The 27,270-nt window shown below is 45.4% G+C and overlaps 1 protein-coding gene across 2 annotated transcripts in view; it reads right to left on the bottom strand.

Annotated features, from left to right (window-relative positions):
* Positions 1-27,270, bottom strand: part of LOC138473369 (zinc finger protein 793-like) — a 731,413-nt gene that overhangs the window by 537,288 nt on the left and 166,855 nt on the right. For both annotated transcript variants that reach the window (XM_069612056.1, XM_069612057.1), the window contains exon 3: positions 24,464-24,574. In XM_069612056.1, coding sequence (XP_069468157.1) covers positions 24,464-24,574 — 111 coding nt within the window. The remainder of the gene's footprint in view (positions 1-24,463; positions 24,575-27,270) is intronic.

Here is a 27,270-nt window from a genome sequence, read left to right as displayed (position 1 = left end):
GGGGGTTGTTCATTCTTCCACTTAGTAGCAAAGCAGGCCCTAATGGCCAACAATAAGGGCGCTGCCATTTTGGAGAGACCAGAATCCTCCTCTTCCTCCTCGAACCCAAAAAGGACCAGCCTGGGGGATTTATATCTTGCTATACCTTGGCAGCCCATGTCTTTATTTATTTTATTTCATCTTTGTTCTGAATCAAAATCAAGCCTGTTAAAATAAAACATCCCATATGTGCTCCCAGCAACAACAAAAAAACCTTTACATTGCTTAGGCCAAAACAGGGCCTTCTTTCAAAATTACACTTTCAAAACAGGTGTTTTTCCTTATTTGCAAAAGTGCATTTTAACACATGGTGAAGCCTGCTGGCCCGACAATTTCGAAAGGCTTTCGCTCTGAATTTCCCACATTGTTTTGCAGCCCCAGTCAGTTTCACTTCTACAACAATCTGTTTAAGACACAGGTCCATTGAAATTGACATAGGCCCAGCCAGCCACAGTCTCTTTTGCAGCATTTGCAGCATTGATATTTGACATTTTGTAACTCAAAAGTCACACGTTTTCCCGTGCGACAGAAAATAAAGCTTCTTTTGATTTCTCAGATTTGGCAGACACAGCCTGTCATACAGGGATAATGTTCTAGTTTGCTGGCGCACAAAATGATTATGGGTGGGCATGGCAGGGCCTCATTGATGAAAGCAGTGTGAGGTTGAACAGATGGAAATACCGTCAGGGCGCCATCATTATAAAGGCCAATATTCTCCTGTAAAGGGAATGTGGATCAAGCAGCAAAGCAGTGCTGCTTCTCAATTTTCTTCTTGGTGCATGTAAGAAACACACTGGCAGGCTTTCTCAGTGTGCCCCCTTGTTCCATGATGCCCAATGGTGCTTGGCAAAACAGTGCAGCCACCCTTTTTTATCTGCAAAACACAGTTTTGAGGCAAGGCCCTGGTGCTCAAAGGAGCCAGCGCAGCCATTTTGCTGGTTCTGCTGAAGTGCAGCTTGTGAATGTGGGGAAGAACTGCTGAGTGGGTAAATATATCCCACAGGGGATACTAAGTAAACCCTCCAACACCCTATTATAAGATAGTGTGTACTGAGTCTATAAAGATACAAATTTAAGAAAAGTCAATTTCACTTTAATGTCTCGGGAGGATAGTTCAGGGGCAACGTGTTCGCCTTGGAAGCAAGACGACACAGAGCAACACAGGATCGATCCCCAGGTCCGCGCTTAGAAACCTCTGGCTATTAACCACGTTATAAATAACCTATCATATCATACTGCTCTTGGAAACAGTTATCCAAGAGAAGGTACTTAAACCTTTAGCAGAAATGCAAAGGACTTCTCTGACACTGCATTGAGGGTGCTGTGTGTCACAATACGAAAATATGATGCCTATGGAGTTGGTCAGATTCCAAAACCAAAAGAAACAGTGTTCAAATAAAAGAAAAAAAGACATGAGAGTGAGAAAAAGGTCTCTCTCACTCCAGGGTTAAAATTAAAAAAAGTCTTAAGTCCAGCAAAAGAGCAGGGGGTCTCAGGTTGAAGGGAATTAGCAAAGAAGAACAAGTTACTTACCCCTGGTAAAGTTTATTTTGATTGGATGTTCCTCCCACGTATTCCTCATCTTATGATAATTAGCTCTCCAGCTTTTCTGCTTCGGAAGTAAATTCTCTCGACAGAGGTCGCTGTATGCAGTGTCACAGAGTCGATGTCCCTTTAGGGCCTCCGCTCTACGTCATCCTCAGTATAAATGGTGCATGCAGCACCCGTTGGCTTCAGTTCTGTTTTTTCCTCTCCGAAGAGAAATTACCAGGCATACCCAAGACCGTAGGCTCACAGAAAGCGTAAAGTGTAATAACACATAAATTGTATGGCGGGGTAGGCTGGGCATGGTGATGAGGAATATGTGGGAGGAACATCCAATCGAAAGAACGTTACCAGGGGTAAGTAACTTGTTCTTCAAATGGATTGTCTCCTCCCACATATTCCTCACCTTATGAGAGACTCCAAAAGCAGTATTAATTTGGAGGTGGCAGTACCAATTACATTCAGATCTAATGGAAGACGGCTTTTGCAAAAAGTCCTCCTTGACTCGAGGAAGAATCCAGACAGTAATATTTTACGAATGTATGGATAGACAACCAAGTGGCTGCTGAACAAATATTGATTGGGACACGCCTTTGAAGAGCCACAGTGGTTACCATGCCCCTTGTGGAAGGAGCCCTTAGGCCTTCTGGCGGGTCATTGCCCGCTAGTCTGTAGCATTCCCCAATAGCCAGGATATCTATCTGGATATTGTTTGCTTGGTAACCGCAAGGCCCAATTTGGAACCAGTATATCAAATAAAAAGTTGGTCAACCTGGCGAAATTTAGCCATCCTGGATATATAAAAACTGAGAGTCCTTTTTTGGGTCCAGTCTAAGTAGTCTCTCCTCCTTTCTTGGAGGAGGAGGTGGATAGAATGTTGGTAAGGTAATTTTTTGTGACAAGAGGAAGTCAGACTACTTTCGGTAAAAAAAAAAAAAGGTGGTTTTATCCTGAGAGTGACCTTGTACATATAGAATACTGTATGAGGAGGTTTGCAAGAAAGTCTGCAACTCCCTTACCCTGGGGGCTGATGTTATTGCAATAAGCAAAACGTTTTTTAATGTCAAGAGTCTTAAAGGACATGAGAGTAGGGGCTCAAAGGGAATACATGTTAAAAGATTAACACAAGGTTGAGGTCCCATACAGGAACACTGAATGGAACTGGTGGGTATACATTAGTAAGGCCCTTCAAGAATTGGACAACCAAAGGATCTTAAAATATGAATCCTTGTCTAAGGAGCGCTTGAAAATAGAAAGCGCTGCTAGGTAACCTTTAATGATTCCAATCCAGAGCCTGAGATTGGCTAAATGTAACAGAAAAGAGAGCACCGTAGGTGTGTCACATAGAAATGGATCCACATTCTTATTCTTGCACTAGTTGCTGAACTTATTCCAATGGCAACGGTACAAAGATTTAGTTGCAGGCCTTCTGGCCGAAAACAAAATCTCCATTACGTCATTCGGGAGGTCCCAATCCTTGTATCTCAGCCTTTCAGACGCCATGCATGAAGGCGGAGTGTCTTGGCCTCTGGATGGAGAACCCAACCTTCATCTTGCGAGAGAAGATACTCTCTATGTGGGAGACGTATTGGAGGGCAGATGGACATGCCAGAAGGTCTGGGTAACACCTCCTCCTGGCCCATCCGGGGCAATCAGGATCATGGATTTCCCAAACTTTCTCAAACTTATCACATGAGGAATGACGAGACTGGAGGAAACGCATACAGGAGTGGAAACTCCCAGTTCACCAGAAACGCATCTCCTAGTGCTCCTCTTGCAGTACTGTTCGCACTTCCGGTTGACACTCTTCACGAACAGATCCACTTGAGGGGTTCCCTAAAGAGTGAAGATCTCTTGAAGGACTTCCTGAGCTAGTTCCCACTCGTTGAAGACTGTGTACTGCCTGCTCAGAGCGTCCGCCGCCGTGTTCAGCTCTCCGGGTAAGTGAACTGCCGATAGATTCCTTCTTGTATTGCCCAACACCAGAGCTGCATTGCCTCTCTGCACAGTGGTAGTGACCCTACACCACCTCTCTTGTTGAGGTAGTACATGGCCACTGTGTTGTCCATCATTATCGGGACATTATTTTCCCGTACAGATATGTAGTTAGTCTCCATCGGAGTACGGAGTACAAACGACCGCCGATTGTCAGATTAATGGTGTGGGCTCCCCACCCCGTAAGTGAGGCATCCGTCACTGCCGTTCTCTCCAGCCATGGTTGCCAAAAAGATTCTCCCCCGAGAATGTTGTCCTTGCAAGCCCACCACAGAAGGCCCTGAGCAACTCTGCTCAGAACTTGCAGTTGGTCCAACATCTCGCCTGAGAACTGGGACCATTGAGTCCTGAGAGCCCATTGAAGGGATCTCATTCTCAAGCGGGCCTCTGGCACCAGGAAAATGCAGGATGCCGTGAGACCAAGCAACCTCAGAAAATCGAAGGCTGGAAGATGCTGAGCAATCTGGAATTTGGTAACCATCTGCAGAATGTCTTGAGCTCTCAACTAGGGTGGCGAGGCTTTCCCCGAAGAAGTAGCCAGGATTGCTTCAATAAATTGGAGTCTTTGGGATGGTATCATGTGGGACTTCTTGTAATTGAGGGAGAAGGCCAGTCTGTGGAGTTAGTGGCAGGTGATACTGAGATGTTCCTGGGCTTGCTCGGGTGAACAAGCCCTGATCAGCCAATCGTCCAGGTAGGGTCAGACATGAAGCCCACCTCTCCGGAGACTCGCTGCCACCACCGCCATCCACTTGGTGAAAACCCGCAGGCGGAGGTCAGCCGGAAAGACAAGAACTCGAAACTGATAATGAGAACCGCAAACCTCAGGTACTCTGTGCTTGAGATAGATTGGGACATGAAAGTAAGCATCCTAAAGGTCCAATGATACCATCCAGTCTTGGAGTTGGAGAGCCTGAAGGTTCTGAGAAAGGGTAAACATCCTTGTACAAGTTCCATGTAATAATGTCGCCACAAAAATCTCGCCATGCAAAAATATCGCCGAAAAATTGCCGTTTTTTGTGGCAACATTATTGCATGGAACATGCGGGGGACACCCCCGCAACCCCCACATTTTTTTTGTTTTTAAAAAAAAATCTTTTTTTTTGCCCCTGTCCCCATATATATGGTCACCCAAATAATATCGCCATGACATTTTCCTGGTGATATTATTTACGGCGACCATATATATGGGGATATTATTACCTGATACCTTCCAAGATGGGTCTTAATGCTCCATCTTTTTTGGGAATCAGAAAGTATGGGGAATACCATCCCTTGTTCCTTTCCACTACAGGTACATGTTCTATTGCACTTCTCTAGCAGGATCAAAATGTCCTACACAAGGAGCAGATCTGGAATTTTGACAGAGTTGTATCCCAGTGGATGATCCTTTTCAGAAAAGGCCTCTGGAAGACAGTAACCTTGGCTCACAGTTTCCAGGACCCATGCATCTGAAGTAATGCCCCGCCATTCGTTCAGATACTGAGAACGTTTGCCTCCCACTGGGGTCTTGTGGGTCAAGGCCTAAGAGTGGTTTAGAGGCACCTGCAGCAGTGGCTGAGGGTAAGGTTGCCCCTGCTGGGGCTGATTTAGCACCCCTCCCTCGTCCACAATAAGGGCATCTTCTCTGACCCCTTTGACCAGCTGGTCTTCTTCCTCTTCCAATTGAGGAGTAGAATCGAAAGGACTTACCCCTCCAAGAAGATGAGCCTGAATAGGGTTGTTGAGGTTGTCTAATGGCAGCGCTAAGGGACTTAGCCGCCGCCTTTGAGGCCTGCAGCTACTCCAAACTCTCATCCGCCTTGCTGCCAAACAACCTTGATACGTTAAAGGGCATGTTGAGAAGTCTTGCCTGCACATCTGGTGCAAACCCCGACTTCCTCAACCACGCAAATCTGCATAATACCATGCTAGTAGCCATGGATCTGCTGATGCTGTCCGCAGTATGCAAACCCAACTGGAGACATTCACTCATTGCCTCCTTAAAATCCTTAATGATCGCCAGAAAGTCATCTCTGTCGTCGCCTTCCGGGATGTGTTCAGCCAACATAGCACCACAGTCCCACAGGGTAAACGTAAATCTAGACAATGTGCAAGTCACATTAGTGGATTTCGAAACCATGCTTCCTGCAGTGAATACTTTACGTGCTCAGGCATCCACCCTCTTTTCGTCCCCGTCAGGGGGGGGGGTGGAAGGGTAAGCTGACTGTCTGGAAGACGTAGCCACCTGAACCACCAAGCTTTCAGGTGTGGGATGCTTGAGGGGTCAGGCCTGCCAAACTAACTCTGGCAAGGTATCCAAGTCACTAGCTGACTGGAGATTATCAAACAAATCTCTTAGTCTGGACTCGTCAGAAATAAGTTCCTCTAGAACACTGGGGGTGCCAAACTGTAGGCCAAAAGGTGGTGAATTGTCATCAGAGGGTTAGTCTTCCTCATATATTGCTGACAGACTGAAAATAGTCTTTTTTAGGTAAAGGCTTATACACCTTGTCTTGTACTGTCAACAGCTTCGACAATGTTGAAGTTGTCATCGAAGATGGGCTCCAAAATGGCACCGGTTTTGTCGATGTCGACTTCGATTTCGGTATCGACAGCTCCGACTCTGATGGAGTCAGCAAAGACGTTGAAGTCTTTGACGCCTTGAGCTTCTTCACTCTTCACTGGAACCATAGAGTGAATGAGTTCTCGACTCAAAAGCTTGCGACAATTTCTCGTCGGATCAAGAACTTTCTCAATGGGATGCCAGCTTTAAGCTCAGCTTCGAAGATTTAGTCTTCGACTCCCCTTTGTCCTTACTCGAAGTGACCGGGGCATGGCTCTTTTGCTTTTCCTTCGAGGGGGGTGGGGGGTGAGGGTCGAGGCCACATTCTCAAAGATTTGCATCATCGCACTACAAAATGCGTCCCACTTTTGCAGGGTAATCTGATTTTGTAGGACTTCGGATTACCTCCGTGGAGGAATCACTAGAGGCCAAAGGTGACCTATGGCATCTCTTCTTTACCTTCTTAGAGGAAGACGACGAAGAGTAGTGCGATCGACTCCTCGATCCGGACCTTTTTGATTTCTTGCACCGGGAAGAGTCGACTTTACCAGTCTGTCTCCCTCTTCGAAGGCGACTTAGACAGTAGCCTCTCCACCGCCAGTCCCTCGACGCTCCCCGAGAGCCTCCTCGGTCATGGCCTGACAGGATCCACAGTCGGCGGTACGGTACCTGGAGCCCAGACCCCACAGGCAGACGCGGTGAAGATCGGTAATCGACATTTTCGACCCGCAACCCTGGCATTTTTTTTTTAAACCAGACTTGGGCATCGATAGAGTCTTTATTTTTTTAAATTTTAATGTTTTTATTGGTTTCAACATAAGCACCATACAGTGGAATGCCAAACATACATTCACATTATTACACATGACCACATTTTGTTTTTTTATTTCCCTCCCCCCTACACGAGCCTACCCCACACTTCTACCTGCCTCAACCTCTTCCATGGGTGTCACCTCCTCTTCTGCGCCTGAAGAATTCTCTTCCTCCGAGCTCCCGCGACCAAACCCAAACAGAGTTGCAACTAAGTGTTTCCAGGCTACCAGCGTGTCCGCTTCTTCCTCCCCACCTCCGTTTGTGGCCTCGTGCCACACTCGGCATTTGCCCATTTCTGGAGATCATGCCACCAAGCTTCTACTCTCAGCCTTCTGGTCGCTTTCCAGCTCATTGCTATTCTACGTTTAGCAAGTATGTACGCTAAGTCTTTAAGCTTGCTCACATGTTTGAGTTTATATGGCCTGGAAACCCCCCTAACATACCCACCCACAGGGAGTCTATGTCCAGAATTCTGTGTCTGCCAAGAGGTGCGCCACCTCCCTCCAGAATCTCCACATCTCAGGGCATGCCCAAAACATATGCACCATTCCTGCGTTCACCTCTCCACATTTTGGGCATGTCTGTGTTCCAGCGTTTCTGAACTTGGCTAGCTCCTTAGGGGTCATGTATGCTCTATGGGTAACAAACAACTGAATCTGTTGCAGCCGCACATTTCTGGATACTTTGTTTTAACCTTGCGCCCTGAGTCACAGCCCATATCCCATTAATTCCCCTCCCACCTCCTCCCAACCACATCTCATCTTGATAACCTCCTTCCCGAACCTAGACATCAACATCTCGTATATATCCGAGAGACTTCATGGCCCCCTTCTGACACATCACAAAACGTTTCTATGGCAGCATGGGGTTGTTCGGCCAACACTGCCTCTGGCCACCTATCCTTGATCATCTTTATTAACCTAGCATATGTGATGTATTGTCCCCAGTGTATTCCTGTATTCTCCATCAATGTATCAAACTCTAACACTTTCCCATCTTGCCACACATCCCCTAAGGTCGCTATGCCTTTCGATTCCCATTCCCTTCTAATTATCCCTCTCATTTGTCCACCAATCCCTTCCAGTGCCACTAGTGGCATTTGCGGAGAGCACATGGTTGGGTTCCCCATCACCCGGCAAGCCCCCTGCCATATTTTCCAACCCAAGTTCAGCAATCTCGTCCCTCCATCCAGCTGCTGTTTCGACAACCACATCCATTCGTTCAGAAAGTGAGGGGCGCGCTCTGCTATGAGCAGTCTAGACTCAGGTGTGGGGTCATCTGCCAGCCAGCGCGCCACGTATTGGAGTTGACTGGCCAAGTATTACACTTCAAAGTTGGGCAATCTAATTCCTCCTCGTTCGTACTGGTTTTGTAGCTTCCATAGCACAATTCTGTTACTGGAATGATGCCATATGAACCCCCTGCATATGCTCTGTATACCATCAAAAAAATGTTTAGGTATCAAATACGGAATGTTTGCAAATTAATGTAATAGCCTGGGCAGTACTACCATCTTCAAAAGTGCTACTCTCCCCATCATGGTCAAAGGTAGCTTAGCCCAGAATGGCATACTGCTCTCAATTTTAGACATTGCCTTCACTGTGTTCTGCTTGTACTCAGCCTCGACCTTATGGTATATGTCTATTCCCAGGTATCTGAACGTTTCAGTTTCCCACTTTATCTGCAATATCAGCAGTTTATGTTGTGGCACACCTACGTATCTTCCTAGGGGGCACATGCTAGACTTTTTGGGGTTGACCGTTATGCCAGATAACATCGCATACCGCTCCATAACCTCTAAAATATACTGCAGATTCTCCTCAGGGTATTTCAGGTACAACAACATATCATCCGCATACATCAATATTAAATGCTGCCCTCCCTTAGTGCCAATCCCAACTTCACCATATTGCTGTCTCAAATACGCCGCCATGGGTTCCAATGCTGAAATAAAAAGCATCTGGGACCACGGGCAACACTGTCTGGTGCCTTTACTCAATTGCCATTGTTCAGATATGGTCGCCCCTGTTTTAACTCGAGCTAATGGTTTTTTGTATAGCAGCTGGACCCAATTCAGATATCCAGGCCCAACCCCTTATTCCTTCAACACAGAAGTAGCCAGGGCCACTTGACTGAATCAAAGGCTTTCACCACATCCAGTGAGACTAGTGCTATATCCGGAGAGCTTCCCTTGGTCTGATCTATGACGTAGTGGAGCCTTCAAAGGTTGTCTGATATACACCTGCCCGGGACATTCCCTGTTTGATCTAGGTGGACAAGTTTGTTTATAACGGGCCTCAATCTATTTGCCATCACTGCTGTAAATATTTTACTGCCTTGGTTAAGCATCGAAAGCGGTCTATAGGACCTGCAGTCCGTATCGGGTTTGTTAGGTTTAAGTAGTAAGATGATTATTGCCTCCCGAAGGGATGCAGGCAATGTATTTGCATTAAACGCAGAGCAATTCCGTCTTGTATGCTTTGTAGAACTCGCTCGGGAGGTTGGGCGTTGATAGAGATGAAGAAGAATTTTCTCACGACAATCTGTCACTGCAGCTCACCCTAATTTACTCGAAGCGTTTGCTTGGAAAAACTAAACAGGTTTTGCATGCGCTATTTATATGGAGGATGACATCGATCATCGAATGGAGGTTCTTGAGGGACATCGACTCGGCAACACTGCATACAGCGCCCTCTGTAGACATTTATTTTCTGAAGCAGCAAAGCTGGAGAGATCTATGATAAGATGAGGAATGCGTGGGAGGACACAATCCATTCGAAATGGGAATTCTCCCAAACAGTGATCTCAAGTTGAGGAAGAGGAAGATGATAACTCAAACTGCCAACAGTCAACACGTTTTGTTTAGTAGTTGTAGGAGTTTTTCTTCATGGCAGGGAAGGGCATGTAGTGGTTAGATCTGGCATGCAAGTGGACCAGGAAAGTAGATGATTTGATAAAATACCTTTATGGCCAAAGCTGTGTTGATTATTGACAGTGACATCACTAAGACAAGTTGATTTGCTATCCTGACAAAAGTATTTCAAGAAGATGTATTGGGAAAGATTGAAGTGCTATTTTCACAAAAAGTAGTTCTTTTGAAGAAAGTGTTAGATGATAACAGAACTATTGCATTGGTTTGAACTTGAGTTTGTGAAGGAAAGCTAATCATCCTTTCAAGAGGAATATTGTGAAAAACATTTAATCTGGCCCTGGTGTGGCTTGCCTTCTTTCGCTCTGACCGTCATTCCCAGGTGGAACTTGGGTCAATTCTCTCCTCTATCACTCTCTCTGCTTGTGGTGTCCCCCAGGGACCCAACCTATCCCCTTGGTTCTTCAATGTCTACATGGCCCCTCTGTGTTGAGCAGATGACACGCAGCTCTCTTTCAGGCTACCCTAGGCCTCTTCCTCCACACTCATTTCCGACTGTCCGTTCGCAATTCAGTCTTGGTGTGATGCCAACGATCACTGCCTCAATGCCAGTAGGACAGAGATAGTCCTCATTGGTACCCCCCGCTTTCCCAATTTCTAACTGGCCATCCTCCCTTGGTCTTGCACCCCCACCTGCTTGTAAGGCAAAAAATCTGGGGGTCATTTTCGACTCCACTCTCTCCTTCTCTTTGAACATCTCCAAAAAGTCCCACTACCAGCTGCACCTCCTCAGAGGTATTCTACCTTTTCTCACCTTCCCCCAAAGGCTCACCATCTCCAGAGCCCTGGTTCTCTCTAGGCTGGATTATTGCAACAGCCTCTTTCTCAATCTTCCTACTTCTACTTTCCATCGCGTAAAACTCATCCAGAACAGAACCGCAAGACTTATCCTTGGCCTCAAGCCCAGGGACCGCATCTCTCCAGCGCTGAAATCCCTGCACTGGCTCCCCCTGGCTCCTAAGATCAAGTTGAAGACCCTCTGCATAGTCCACAAGGCTTTCTGGGGCCAGGGCCCACACCATCTACAACGCTCTCTTCCTAAATACTCTCCTTCTAGAGCCCTCTGCTCGTCCTCTTACAACTCTTTGCGGGTGAGCCATTTTTCCAAGCAGAGATTTGGGGTTAGATTTTTATCCTCTGCAGGTGCCTCTCTCTAAAACAGCCTCCCTGCCTTGAGCCGGAGCTCCTTAAGATCCGGAAACTCAAGACCTCTTCTCTTCCTCTTTCTATCTCCCTCTACCTTGCCAACCTCCTCTCTCTTCCCTGCCTCACTCCTCCATCTCTCCCCTAACTCTGTTCAGTTTTGCTGACTGGTCGCCTGGTTCATCTCCAGAGCCTCACAGGTCGAAGGCTCCCCCCACCAGTCTTTGCACTTGCTTCTGCACTGTGCGTCGCACTACTGCACTTTCATTTACTTTTCATACGTTCCATGATGGGGGTAAACTCTCTGCACTTACGCAGGGCCCTGCTGGACTGGGCGCACTTGTTCCCTCTCCTCCATCCCTTGCACATTTATGTCTGTACACTTGCATGACCTGAATATACTAGGCCTAGTAAGTTCTGTCATGTCCCCCTCCTTTGTTTCTGGGTGCACCTGAAACACTCCATGCACTTGCACTAGGAGAAATGCCGTCAGACCTAGTACGCTAGTTACTTTTTTGTTAGATCATACGGAATCCTCAAGACCCAAGAATGACTACTGTATTCCCCTGCTCCTTTCCAGCTTTGAAGCACTTCACTTGCGTATAAGCGCTGTACAAAAACAATTACAGTTTTGAACTATCAACCAAACTTTGTGGAAGAGACATTTGTTGAATCCCAGAGAAAGACACAGAGGTGAACAAAGACGTTCCTATTACTTTGTATAGAATGTTGTTAAATCAGAACTGTAAGCTAAGTGATCCTGAATTGATGCAGGAGTTAAACCCTGGTCGCAAGGATTGCTTTCAAGAACTTTTAAGTTTGAATTACCTAATTGTTTTGTTGAACTAAAGTTGGCCATATGTTCCTTGTATGCTTTTATTGTATGTATTGCTGTGAGGGCCAGAGATATTTGCACACTAGGTCAGTTTTCTTTAGTTTGCTAGACAGGGAATTAGGTAAGGGAAAGTTAGGCATTTATCAAAATCCCATTTTATTTTGAATAAATGGCAAACCTTTTGAAAACTCTACCTTTGTGTCCGTCTCACATTTCTGATCCCTCACACCTCCTCTGCACCCCCTAACTATTTATTTATTTGCATTTTTAAAGCGCTCACAGCCCGCAGGCATCGAGGCGCTGTTTCAGGAATTGTTTGTTTTTAAGTTGCGTAATTGTTTTTTTTTTGTCTTAGTTGCGTATTTATAACGCGCTTAAATACCCAGAGGTTTCTAAGCGCGGAACCAGGGATCGAACATGTGTTGCTTCGTGTCGTCTTGCTTCCAAGGCACACACGTTGCCACTGAGCAATCCTCCCGGGACACAGCCTCCAGCGCTTAAAACCCCAGAATGCCCCTCTTTATACTTCAGCAGGCCCCCCCACTGAATCAATATTACGTTCAATTGTTCATTCCTTTTGCCCCTGCTTGCAGACTGGCTCTCTCTGCTAGCACCCAATATGTCAGCTGGCTGTAATGGTTGGCTACGCTTGCACAGAGCTCTGCAGATCAAACCCCATCAGGGCAGTCTGCCATGTTGCATGTTTATTGGTGGGTGGCATTTTTCTGTGGGCTGAATGTTTCCGGTTCATACTATCACTATTTTTAAATTTAGTGCAGCAGCAACATGGGAGGGTGACCTTGCATAATCGTCCTTTAAATCCCAACACTACCCCCTCCTGCCCCAAATAAAATAGGATCCCTTTTAAGCCAGATCTCCTTTTTGGGGGATTCTAAGGCCAAGTCTCTGGGGCCCTCAATGGTTTGGTGGTGAAAGGTAGCCCAATTTACAGGGGTACCCCCTTAAATATACAGGTACCCCTAATCCAGCTCACACCAGATAAATAATTCACCCCTCTAGGGAATTAAGGCCAAGAGTCATCTTGCAAGGTTAACAAACTTTAATCTGTACAAAGATGAGGATGGGGGTCAGGGGGTGGGCAGAGGACTGTCACCCCGATCCGCATTCTGTCCTTCTTCCGTGGCCAGCTCCTCCAGACTGATAGCAAGCAGGCGCCTTCATATACGGTTTAACTTGGTCACTGGATACCGGCAGAGCTCATCCAAAACTGTTCTTCGTGCCTTACAAGGGACGATCCAATCTTCCTTCTTGCATGGTACATTTAGACCAACCTACTTAACATACTGCTGCCTCTGCAGGAATACATTGTAACTCCTGTTTATCATCATTTGCTATATTACAACCATTTAAATATAAACACACCTTCCCGCCATACTCTTCACACTTCACTATTTTATCTGATCCAGTAATTCTGCTTAAAAACCTTGTTTTTCCATAACGTAGTGTGTCGTGCATTGAATCTGTACACTCCCCATTTAGAATACATGGGCTCTTGACAGACAGACAACAGCTGCTGAGTCACTTTGTATGCTCTGCCAGCCTTAGTGAACCCTACGGCAGTGTCTGTGGTCTATTTTTAGCACAGGCTGCATTCAGAATGAAGAAAGGCACTAGCTACTTCCCAACAGTGGCCACAGGGACTTCTCCTACAAACCCTCTTGCCAATATCACCCTTTTTACCCCATATAGGTGCTACATGACAGAGAGAACACACAACTACTGACACCAGAATAATGTTAAAGGGCTTTATTAAACATAAAAGTAAAATATAAGACTATTGCACAGAAGTGGTTTCAGGAAGGCTGAAAGATAGTCCTTGAAAGCAGGATTATATATGAAGGACAGTAAATAAAAAGACATATATAGTGTTCCAGACAGGACAGTGTAAGGAACTCATGGTGGCAACAGTAAAGAGACACAAGTGATCACAGTTCAAGTGTGTTTATTAAAATGCAGGGTAGAAAAACGCCTAATCTAAACCTAAATCTGCGATGGGAGCACGTGTCGACCATCAAATCAAAATAAGGCGGTCCTAGTGGCGTCTTGTCAAATCAAAAAGGCCTATACTAAAAAAAAAAAAAAAACATTGCCAATATGCTAAATACAAAAGAAGTGTGGGATAATGATAAGAAAGAAGGAAGAAGGAAGTGTTCACAAATAACAAGTCAGGATGCTTTAGCTGGGGTTCTCCCTTCCCCACGTTTTAAGCAGGGGACAAGTTAGGATTCTGGAGCACAACACCTGCACGAGCCAACAGTTTCGCTCTCGGCAATCGGGGCCTTCGGTGATTAAGTCTCTTTTTCTACAAAAAGACTCTTGGACCTGATGTGATTCAAAAATAATAAACAAAAGTTCCTTTCTGCTTGTATGTTGGGGGTGCCTTTTCACCCCTGGCTCCCACTGTTCCGGGCTCAGATCCTCAAAGGTTCATAATGATATCAGGACCTTCGGTAGTTAAGTTTTCTCGCTTCCGAGGGCCTGATAGATTCAGCGTACCAAAAAAAAAAAAAGAAGGTCATCAAAAGTTATTTTCTGGTTGCACTTTGGGTGACGCTTCCTCGCCGTGTGATCCCCCTCTTCCAAGCTCAGATCCCTCTCAAATGTTCAGCTCCCCCTGTCCGGTTAATTATGAGTGGGTGATGGTTTTTAACCTCCGGATCCCCCTCTTCTGAGCTCAGACCCTTCTCGCGATTTAGCCTCCCTCAGCTAGGTTCACTGCGGCTTCTCAAACCATTCCCTTTCGGGACACTCACAAACCTTAATGTCCTTTTCAACCGTTCACTGTGGACATCCCTCTGCCGAATTGACTCTCGTCAACACACTGTATACCGGGACTTTAGAGTTTGCCCCCCTGTTCATAGGCATCCCTCCTTCGGGTTCACTCTTGCCAACTTTGTCAGTCACATATTTCCTTGATCAACTCTTACGATGCGGGATTCACTTCCCTTAACTTCATAATCTTCTGTCAGTCAAAGACTTTCGACTGTACAGAGGATTTTACTAGATCCCTGTATGACCACTTGGACCCCTCCCCCCTTTCCCAAGTCCTTCTGGTTATAGTAGTTTCAACAATCGGGTAATTGCCCAGAGTTTCCCCAAGTGAGCACCCACTTGGTGCCCGATTCCTCGATTGCTGGTTTTACCCCTTCTGGTATCAACAGTTATTTGTACTTTCACAGTTCAATTAGCTGTTGGCTACTTTCGTTCAACACAGTTCTGTTTCTTATCGGCTCTCCCCTCGACTCACCAGCTGTGATGAACTGCTTGGCTTTTCTTCTCTCTGGAGTCAAGGTTGGTACCACAGAGACAAGCGGTTCTCCCCAGCTTGGTCATCAGCGGAGGAGGGCTCCGTGTACCGTTGACTTCTGCTGCAACACACACTGGCTATTGGTCACGGTCTTAAGATTCCTTCCATGGAGGTTTCACAGGCTGTCAGGTTTTCACATTCTATATCTCACATTAGCAAGATTCCTAGGAGAAGAGGATGTTGTAAATACTATTTCAAGGGTTACATTATTAAATACATTCTGTTTAGAAACTAGAGCATTTTCTGTTTTCGTTAATTTCATTTTTTTTTTCCTTAACTAACTTTCATTAGAAAGATGAAATGTCCCCAAGCCAAGATGGTGGAACACTTTCTCAACAGTGATTGGTTTAGTTAATAGCAGGCAGTATTGTGATGTCATTTAGAATGTTGCTTACAAATCTAAACTGCCTTTCATGGAAGTCTTTATTAGAGTAGGTCATGTTTTTGTTAGCTCCTATAGATATAATATATTTTAAAATCTTTAGTGATAGTTTACTGAAAAAATCTTGAGTTTTACATAGAACTTAGTACTCAAGTTAATGTAAGTCTGCAGTTGAAGAAAGTATCTAATATTCAAAGAACTCTGAAGGTGAAGCATTGTATCCTGAGAACCAGTTGCCACTGAATTGATTCTGAGCAGCTGTATTCATGTAATCCAGTAAAAGACTAAGCTAAGTGACCTTTGGACTTTATTTTTTGAAGTTTCATTACTGGAATGCAAATGAAATTTAATGTTTGTTTTTAACCAAGATTGAACAATACTTTTGTGAAAACTGTTGGTTCTGTAATTTTTGATTATGCGCGCGGTTTTAGCGTCGCGTTACTAATATTTAACAGCTAAAATACTAATCCAATTTTTTCTTCGTTTACTTTTGAAGCGCTAGTCGTGTGGTTTTGCTCGCGTACCTTTTCGGCTATTTTTTCTACTAGAGCATTTTCAAGTCCGTAGTACTCGCAAGCGCGTACAGTGAACATTTGGAAGCGCGCGATTAGAAGAAAGGACCCAAAGATGTCGTTTTGCGTCGCAGCCATTTTAGAAAATATTTTTTCTTCAACACAAGCGCGTATCGACACGGGAGAACTTCGAAGGTGTATTACAGACTTAAAGAAGTTAAGTAGTTTATTTCTTCTGATTTAATTCATCATTTGCACATAATCTCATCTTTACAAAGGATAGTACAAGGTATAGTTTTTTTTATTTCTTAAGTTAAGTTCTAAAGAAAAATATATATATATATATATATATATATATATATATATATATATGTATAGAGATTTAGTTATTTTTTATATTTATCCTTAAGGACATTTTCGAGAGTGAAGAAGAAGAAAATATTTATATATAAAGAAGCAATGACCAGAGTCAAGTCACAGCAGATTACATACAATTAATCATCTATCACGAAAGAAAGTAAATAGCCTAACAGCAATCCGAGCTTAGGCTACAGGTATTTTAAATCTATTAATCACATGATTAGTTTTGAGTTTTTAACTAGAAGAAGGTGTTCTAAAACTGCATTTTATTTTAGGAACACTACTGAAAAAACGAATACCAGATCTTTCCTGCGAAGACAGACAGAAGTGCCAGCAGTAGGAGTTCCAGAGAGTTCCAGACTTGTTGTCTCTTTTCTCTCAATCCACTTCCCCTTTCCCCTCGGGGTTGTCTGTCCGGTAGTTTTATAATTACAGAATTGTTGGGCAGACAGGCTTAGGGGGTTTAGAGGACCAGCTTCACTCCTGCAGGATTCTTCAGCATCAGGCTTGACACAGGCCTTGGTCAGACATGGCAAGGTTGCGTCTCTCCTCGTCACCCTCTCGGTTTGCGTTGTCTTTCTCCTCCTCTTGAACTGCCGTGCTGAGTTGGCTCTCTCATCACGCGGTCTGCCTTGCTCATATTGTGCTCTCGCGCTCCACCTTTTATCCCTGAGGTGAAAGGAAAGGGCCGTCAGATGTGTGCGACTTTGGTTAATTGCCAGACCTTTGCGTCGGGACATGTCAGGTAAACAGCTGTAGGGTTAGTCCGCCGTCTTCCATGATGTGAAAAGTGTTTGTGTCAGAAAAGGGAGGGGGGTGTAATTGGAAATTATATTCTTCGTCCTGGGGTGGGGGTAGGGTTTGTAAATTCAGAAGGGTAATATTGGTAGGGTTTGTGAAAAACAAACAGGAATGACCAGGATTATTATTATGACATGAACAGGGGGGGGGATCGTGGGAATGGTAGTGTTTTGTCTGAGAAGATTGGGAGTGCAGGAAATAATGAAAGGGATGGGAAGGAGAGTGACTGGGAGTATTTGGGTAGGACATAGGAAAACAGGGACTCTGTGAGAGGCAGTTGCTGAATGCAGTCGGTTTGCTGGATTTGGGCAAGAGAGATGCGATGTGAGGAAGGGAGGCAGGTGAGGTTCAGCCTATAAATGTCTCAGGGAATCTGTCGTCCTCACCTTCTTCCGTGTCTGACCTGGGGCACTCCCCTGAGCATAACCCTGGGCTCCCTTACCCAGGTGATCCTCCCCCATTCGTCTACCCCTAGAGATGGGATTTGAGAGAGTCGGTTATTCCCATGCCACCTGAATAAGGGACTCCCGGGATCTACTTGGGAGAATACCCTCAGCGTTCACACAACAGTCTCCTGCTTAGTGATTTCTAGAGCTCAGTTCTTATGGTTTCTTCTGAGGCCCACAAGGCCTCTCCACCTCGCTTGGGATTCTAGGGCTTCCTCCCTTTGCCAAGTGTCCCAACATCCTCCTGTTCTGGAGGCTTGCCTTCTCTGTTGCCTATTTCTTTTCGGGGCCAAGCACCCCCCCACCCACATGTTACAAATCCCATCTCTATAGGGGTCAAAGTCACTCTCTCTCTTTACTGTAGCGTAGCCATCTTGTGGGTTCACAGGGCTCTCCTCCCCCCCAGTAGAGCAGCAACCCCCACTGAGGTTCAAGCGCCTCTTCTCTTCTACAGCCTCTTTCCTGAGGGTCAACGTCTCTGACGGTCAACGTCTCTGAGGGTTAACGTCTCTCCCTCAAACTACTACCCCCCCCCTTCTCTTAGGTGAGGGTCCACTTTCTTATCAAGGGGCTCTCCTCCCCCTCACTGGAGTACACTCTTCTGGGGTCCAGGGGGCTCTTCTCCCGCTCAATGGAGCACACCCCTCTTCTGTGATCAAGGGGTCCCCTACTCTGGTGCATTCTAGCTTTCGCAACAAACTCCTCTCCTCAGCTCCCAGCTCAGAGACACTGTCTGTGGGTCTAAGCCTCAGATTCAAAGCCCCCATCATCCTCTCATTCGCTGAGGCAAACTTTCCAATTTATTGGTTAATTGGCTTCTTATTCCAAGCCAGGGCAGTGAAGTCTTTAAAAGGCTTGCCACCATTGTGAATTTCGTTCAGTATATTTCCCCATGCAGGAGCTGGTGTTGAGCTGCTGCTCTGCTCCTGCCTTGCCTCCTGGCTGTGCCCCTGCACAGACATTTTTTTGTGGGGTTCTGGTGTTCAAAGGCCACCACAAGGGACAGGAAGACCTCTAGTAAATTCCTACCTATGCAACTTTGTGTTTTCCTTTGGAAGGGGGAAGGACGGATTTCCCTTCTTAAACACAGCTGCAGAGGAAGGAGAAAACTGTTCTCTTTGACAAGCACAGCTGCTGTGGGGGGTAAGCAAGAGTTGATAAATTAGGTTGCTACTGACTTAAGTCAGGGGAGATCTGAACTCCCTCCAGAGACTCATCTGTGGACTCTGCGTGCAACAAGTCTGGGAAGGGACCAGTCTCCTCGTCAGTCTCGTCGTCAGCCAGGAGAGCCACCAGAGTCATCCTGGGTGTAATGAGGCTTCAGCCGGTTCACATGAAAAGACCCTTTGCATCGGCATTCATAGCAATGAGGTCATCCCATTGATCTCTTCCTGCACCACCTAAGAAAGACCCAGTCACTTGCAGAGAACATACATTTGGCAAAGCGATAGAGTGCTGCAAGCCCACATCGATGTCCTCTTTCGCCATCCTAACCCCTATGAATGTGACATTATTTCACACGCATGGTTACATTATACTGTACCCCTTTATTTTAAGGAATCTAAGAAATGAGACAAGAACTTGATCATAAATGAATCACCTAATGGGCAAAATACGTATATTGAACTCTAATAATCTCATGAGTAATGGCAACAAGTCAGCATGAGACCCTCACAGAATTAAACCCTACTGAGGGTGTTCACATTCAGAAGGACTCAAAACATGGAACAACCCATTGTGAGGAAATTAGAATTGGGTATTTTCCCTCTTTTTCTGTTAACAGGGGACCGATTTCTAAACAGGAAAAACGCAGATTAAGCACTCGGAGAGGGACAACCAATTGCGAGACAGCACCGTCATAGACCGTAAAGAGAAAACCTGCATATTGCCATCCTGGTGAAACTTCCACTGCCCCTGAAGATGCACCCCACCCATCGGGTAACAGAAATGGGCCACATGACCCAGAACGATTGCCAATTGGAACTTCAGTGCCTTAGCCATTCATAGCGGGCCCCTTACCCTTACTATGTACCTGCTGGTAAAATTGTTGTGTGCCCTACTGGCTGCTAGCCAACAGGCCACCATTGCAGAAGCCCTACACAGATTATCAGTGTTCAACTATGCCTAATTAAAGCCCACCAATACCTGGGATTAAACCTATGACTTGTTTGCCTCCGCTCAAGTATAGCCACCAGCCTATAACAATCAGACCTACAAAATTCTTACTCGAGTTAAAATCTGCTTTTAAGTTCTGTAACACAGACACAGTCATTTGTGCAGGTTCCAACTGCCCCCTAACCCCTATCCAATGGATGAACCATTTTGCCACTAAATCAGTACCTAACAAACCTTGCTCTACTAGAGTTAGAAATGACAGACTTAACTCTAGACTAACCAGATATTACGCACCACTGACCAGCGTCCCAGTTATAGTAAGCCTTCCCACTTCCCGTAATAACCACAGCTCCAAAACCAGTGACACAAATAAAAAGAAAACTCGTCAGAGTAATTCTAGTGCCAATCGGGCCAATACTAATACACCAACAATCAAAGGTGCATTAATCAAAGCTAGATCATTGGTAGCACATACCATAGACATAGCTGACCAGATCACTGCCGAAAATGTAGACTTCCTAGCAATAACTGAGTCATGGCTTCATGCAGCAGCAGGCCCTTCTCTCTTACTTGCGGTACCTGACAATTACAACCATCTTAAGAGTAGACGGAATAGCTTCCAGAGGTGGAGGCATTGCCTTCATTGCTAAGAGTAGCCATCTCGCTGCATGTCACGTCCTGCAAACTACTTACTGTTAAAATACCCATTTCTAACTCACGTACCTTAACTGCTCCACCAGGGCCCATTGGCTCCTTTGAGGAAGATATCATTACAATACTATCTGCTAACACCAAATCCACCTCTCAAATACTACTGCTAGGAGACTTTAACCTGGGTTTCAACGACCCTAGTGACCAACAAGCATTAGCAGTATCCAACTGCCTCACCGAACTTGGTCTTACTCAGAGAGTCACTCAGCCCACTCATGACAAAGGTAGAACCTTAGATTGGGTCGCTGATCTTAACTGCGAGACGACGATGACCTCAATTGAACCGAAAACCTAGACAGATCACTACTTCCTGTCCTTCACCCTCTCAGAAAGTATCCATACCACCAAGTCCAACTTAATAGCTCCTCCACTGCTCACCAGGAACAAACGGAATATTACATTGCACAAGATACTACCACATGTGATCCCTATCCTTAACTCCACGCCGAACACCGCCGACCCAGACACACTAGTAGACATATACAATTCAACTATTACTCAAGCCATAGACATTATTACCCCACTTAAAATGCGTAAAGGAAAACCTACAGCTAACTTGAACTAATGGTTTACACCTCAACTAACAGCCTTGCGGGCTGAAAAAAGGAAAATGGAAGCCTTGTAGCAACATCTCCCCACTGAGGAGAATTAAACAACCTGCTGAAAATCTCAGCTAAATACAAAAATGAAATACTACTCACCAAACGTGAGAACAGTAATGGCAGGATCAACAAAGCCAGTTCAAGAACCAAGGAACTCTGTTACGCTAAGAGAAATGGAAGCCCCCATGCCCCCCCCCCCCCCCACCGGCAGACACTTGCACGAAGGATACATTTTGGTGTACCAATATTTGTATTTTATTGAATTTATATAGCATTTAATCCAAAGTGCTTTACATGAGAACAAGAAAAAACACGAATCAATGCCTCATTCTCATCCAGTACTGTCCCTAGCAACTTCAAGTAGTCATGGGTCTTACCTCTCCTAAAAAATAAAATAAAAAACATCCCTGGATCCCACGATCCCTACAAACCATAGGCTGATTACAACAGTCCCGTTTTTACTAAAGATAATAGACAAAGTGGCTTACCTCCAGATCCAGGTGTACTTCGAGACCAACCACCTCTTAGGGATTCGGCAATCTGGCTTTAGACCACAAGGCAGCACCGAAACAGCGTTGATTGATCTAAAGACTCAGATTGATGAACTTAAAGACAATGGGAAACTGGCCCTTTTATTACTATTAGATCTTTCAGCCCCCTTCGATTCGGTGGACCACAAAGTGCGATGTAATCACCTGGCCACAGCAGCTTACGTTTCCCAAGAAGCTATAGCATGGATCCAATCATTTCTGACTAATGAGAGTCTTCTCTCCCTCCGCATCAGCAGATCCTATCCCAATAACATGTGGAGTACCTCAAGTTTCTTGTGTTTCACCAACAATGTATAACATCTTCACAAAGCCATTGTTTGATGACCTTGAAAATCTGGGTGTCACCTACACTAACTATGCAGATGACCGCCAGATCCTCATACCTCTCATCAGAGACTATGTTACTGACTTGGCCTTAGTGAACAAAATGTATCTAATCATTCAGGCATGGATGGCCTCCCATGGCCTCTGCTTGAACGACGATAAAACCGAGCTCCTGATAATAGGAGCATCAGCTAACCTCAAACACACATCTTTCAACATTGACGGGAATAACATTAAAGTGGTAAAAAGGGTAAAAATGCTAGGCTTCTACCTAGACTTGCCTTTTAATCAAAGCACGCAAGTTAACGCCACGCCCTCTGCAACAGCATATACTTGCAAGTTGATACGGACCTGTAAACCTTTCGTCTCCAAAGAGAGCAGCATTACCTTAGCTGGAGCCCTTATCCTTTCAAAATTGGATTATTGCAATGCCCTTTACTTCGGTGCGAGTAAGTACATTGTCAATAAACTCCAAATACTTCAAAATAATGCACTTAGAACTGCCTTAAGTATTCCCAGGAGAGAACACATCTCGAAGGCGAGGCGACAGAATAAATGGCTTTCTATCAAGGACAATATTCAGCTCAAAACAGTCTCATTAACCCACAAATGTCTTAATCATGCTCCCCCGTTATACCCAACTGATAAAATTGTCAAAACATCCTCACACGTCCGCTGCCAACCCATTCCGTCTGGTAGTTCCCAGATACAAATTGAAGAAAGCAGGGGTGAGCAGCTTCCCCGTTATGGCTCCTCAGCTTTGGAACGCCCTCCCTCCCTCTCAGATCTGACCAGTCCTTCCCTAGCTTTAGGAAAAATACCATCAATTGGCTATTGGCGAAGGACCAATGCCCAGGATAGCCACTGAGTTACTTTCTATGTTCACATAATGTACCTCTGCTTTCTAACTGACGCTTGTCACTGTCAACGTGTGTTATAGTGCATGCTCCTTTTGGTATCCTTCTGTATATATTGTCTGTAATTGCTCTAAATGTAAATTTGTAACTTTCTGTAACGCGCCCAGATACCTTCGGGTTTGATGAGCTTTATAAATCAATAAACAAGAAAGGAGAGGGTATAGCCCACATCTTCCAAAATAAGGTTTTAAATGTAAATGTGTATCATGCAAGATATGTGGTATTTGTGTGTGTTCTTCAACAAGTGTATCTAGGCCTAAAGGTGAGGATGTGGTGGCTCTCGGAAACAAAAGAAGGCCGTTCCTGCAAAACAAATACCATCCTCTTTCACCAAACTGAGCAAAAGTAAATTCTGCCCAGTGCTAAATGCACAATAGAGTTGGATTACAAATGTGATCCGTCTCCACAAGGCTTGAGCACCTGCTTTTGCTCAGTGCACCCCTTTCATCCCAGTGCTCCATGAGGAATGGAGCTTGAAAGAACACCAGAGTGTGCAGAACACTCAACATGTGTCTCATGGCCAGTTCCTCTTTGGCATCCAATACAATTGTTATGGTTATTGTTATTTTGCATTTATATAGCGCCTTATATACCATTGGTATGGTCTGAAGGCGCTGGTAGGTTGAACGCCCTTGGGAACCGAAGTTCAGGTCAGTAGAGAGGGTGAAGAGAGTCAAAAGGTGCGTGTGCGCACAAGGTATGTGTGCAGCTGGTGCGGAGTTAATGTGGTAGCTGCTTCTTAGCGGTAGGTGTGGTGGTTGAGAGGTCAGGAGAATGTGTTTGCTCTGGCAGAATTTATCCAGCTCGAGTGTGGCTGCGTTAGGCCTGATGAGAAACGCCTGGCTGGGGGTGTAAAACCAGCGGTGGTTACTTAGAGTGATGGGGAGTGAGCGGGAGATGTTGATATGAGAACAGTTATACCGAATGGTGTCATAGTATCCCTGTGTTCTATTTGAGTGGTGGTGTAAAGAGGAGAGTAGGCGTGGTATGATATATATTCTTTCAAATGTTCCCGCATACCAATGCATATTATGTACGTCACGCAATTTATGCGATCAGGTACACACTCGTGCATTCATAGTTCGTCTTGCGTGCTCTAGTCTATCCCTCATTTTCAGTGTGCTTCATGCATGCTCTCATGTGTTCCATATGCATGCACTCCCGTCCTCCCCGCGCATGCACTCCAGTCTGCCTATGCGCTCATCCGGTCTGCACGCTCATCCGATCGGCTCCACACAGCTATCCGCTCCACACAGCTATCCGCTCCACACAGCTATCCGCTCCACACAGCTATCCGCTCCACACAGCTATCCGCTCCACACAGCTATCCGCTCCACACAGCTATCCGCTCCACACAGCTATCCGCTCCACACAGCTATCTGCTCCACAAGAGAGGGAGCAATGGAGGGGAAGGTCATGACACTTCCCGATCAGTATGAAACTTAACACCAAACGTGGTTACAGGGACATAGGATGGTGAATATGTGTACTGTCTGGGTGCAGGTACAACTAATTCGTGAAATATGGCCCTTGTTGCGCTCGCGGGTGACAGGTAATGGAAGTCACTCACCTGGTGAAGGATTAAGCCTGTGTCTGCTCCCAGAGTTCTCGACATCCATGGGGCAAAGTTCATTTTTTTCTTTCGCTCTTAATGAAGAGACAGTGCTAGCAATAAGCGGACCTGGAATTAAAGGAAACAGAATATAATAATGTAGGCATGTGTGTGCGAGTGAGACAAGGGGAATGCTCAGCCTTCACCATGACGGAAAAGAGAGCCATCACTAGGGAACTCTACTGAAGTTCAAATGTGGAAGGAACGAAAACAAAGGGAGACGGGAGCAGCAGAGAGCGGTGTGAATCCCACCAACATCGCATTACAGGTGGGGGGCAGACAGCTTAACACCAACGAATAGTAATGGCAAAAGGAGCAAGGCATACAACCACAGGGGTGGATCAAACAAAAAGCTGTGGAAATAGAACAAGAGTTGAAAGCACTAAAACAAAGAAACCAGCAGTACATGTGGGGAAGAGATGAAAGAATGGAACGTTCTGTGTCAATTCCCATCAGGGTTTATCTTCAATCACAAGACACGAGAAAGGACGATGCACAATGATTAGGGGCCTTCTGTCGCTGATTTTTACAGTCTAAATAATACTATTGTTCGTGAGCAGGTGAAGGTTTACTGAGAGTAGACACTGTTGATGAGCAGAGAAAAATAATTGCAGACCACTTCCATCCAATCGACATCAGCCCATGACTATTGATTGGACATAGTTTCAAATCCGGACCCTTTGTAATACAAGCTACATTACAAAAAGCTAGTTAAGAGGTAGTTAGAAAAGGAATCCTCAAGAGTTTGCAAGTTCAGGGCGGATAACCGCATTGTGTATGAAGAGATGACTCATTTAACCTCAGAACAAAGCAGAAAGGGGCCAGGTCTGACTTCTGTCACAAGGCGTCTTAAAAGGGATGACGCTAATATATGTATGCAATGACTATGCTGGAATTTTCTTCAGACTAACCAGCCAATCTACATTTCCGCTGACCCACTCTACTCTCCCTGAGCCCTCCAGCTCACCCTAAATCCCCTCAGCCACACTGCTCCCCTCAGCCACACTGCTCCCCTCAGCCACACTGCTCCCCTCAGCCACACTGCTCCCCCCACTCTACTCCCCTCAGCCAGCGCACAGCCCTCAGCGCACTGCCCTCAGCGCACTGCCCTCAGCGACTCTTCTCACCGAAACAAAATAACTCCTACAAACGGCTGCTCCTAATCACACACTTCCAATGGAGTCACTCAATGTTTGAAGGTTAATATGACTTCCTGCTGAATCATTAGCTCTTCTGCATCATAATCATTATGGTGATCTGCAGCATCAGTGGCGGGCGGCCCGGCAACTGTTTGCATCAGAGTCACGGCATATCAGGCATAGTATTGCATTAAGCATCATTGAGTGCAGCTTGGTAGCTAGGACGACATCATCGTGTACTAGACCCCATTCCAAGGACCGGATGATACTCTGCAGCCCAGGAATGCTGGGCTGCCAGAGCCGTGGCTTACCTGGAAGCAGAACAGAGAGGGAGCTCCAGAGTTCCCCGCCAAGTCCCTGACCCTGGCCTAGCTGATATAGCTTCAGAGCTAGAAAACTCAGATTGTGAGGTTACATTGTCTTTTTGTCAATACACAGTTCCTGCAAGCAGCGTGTTGGGGACAGCGATTCCCAATAAGGTAAACACAGTGGGATCCCAAATGCCAGATGGGACCCCTTCAGGGAAATGAGATGAGCATAGAGTGCAGCAATGAGAAACACAAGAAAGCAGCCTCACCAAGCATACAGTGCAGCAATGAGAAACACAAGAAAGCAGGCCTCACCAAGCATAGAGTGCAGCAATGAGAAACACAAGAAAGAAGCCTCACCAAGCTAACAGTGCAGCAATGAGAAACACAAGAAAGCAGGCCTCACCAAGCACCCAGTGCAGCAATGAGAAACACAAGAAAGCAGGCCTCACCAAGCATCCAGTGCAGCAATGCGAAACACAAGAAAGCAGGCCTCACCAATCATACAGTGCAGCAATGAGAAACACAAGAAAGCAGGCCTCACCAAGCATACAGTGCAGCAATGAGCAACACAAGAAAGCAAGCCTCACCAAGCATCCAGTGCAGCAATGAGAAACACAAGAAAGCAGGCCTCACTGAGCATACAGTGCAGCAATGAGAAACACAAGAAAGCAGCCTCACCAAGCATACAGTGCAGCAATGAGAAACACAAGAAAGCAGGCCTCCCAAGAATACAGTGCAGCAATGTGAAACACAAGAAAGAAGCCTCACTGAGCATACAGTGCAGCAATGAGAAACATAAGAAAGCAGGCCTCACCGAAGATATCTGTAAAATACAGACAGGTTGCCAAACTTCGAGCAAGAATACACAGCAATATATTTATTTTTATTTTTATTTGTGTTATCATCTAAATTAGATTTTTCACAAAAAGAGAAAGTATCAGAAAAAATATGATTATTTGCAGACCAATTCATAAGATTCTTTTTAAATTTAAGAAACTACAGACAGACATGTCTATATAATAACAATATTTTGATCAAATGAATTCTCTATCTACAAGTATTCTGATTACATTTATCGCCAATGCCGTCACTTGCCCAGTGATCAGTCTATTCCAGAACATCAGTGATGAGACCTGTCTCTAGATCTAAATTAGCGACAAATTTTCCCAAATGTTTTTTTCTGGCATTTAAGGTGTCTTGGCAATGTCTCAGAAGATGCTCTAGCGTCTGATAATTTAGATCTCTGCAGCCCGTGCCTAAAATTCTGGCACTTTTTTCTGGACCCCTTGTGACTTGAACAGCTCCTGTGTGAACT

The sequence above is a fragment of the Ambystoma mexicanum genome, chromosome 8 (assembly GCF_040938575.1).
Source record: "Ambystoma mexicanum isolate Mex_15411 chromosome 8, UKY_AmexF1_1, whole genome shotgun sequence".
Lineage (NCBI taxonomy): Eukaryota > Metazoa > Chordata > Amphibia > Caudata > Ambystomatidae > Ambystoma > Ambystoma mexicanum.
The sequence above is the reverse complement of the archived record's forward strand: the minus strand, read 5'-3'. Positions and strand labels throughout refer to the sequence as shown.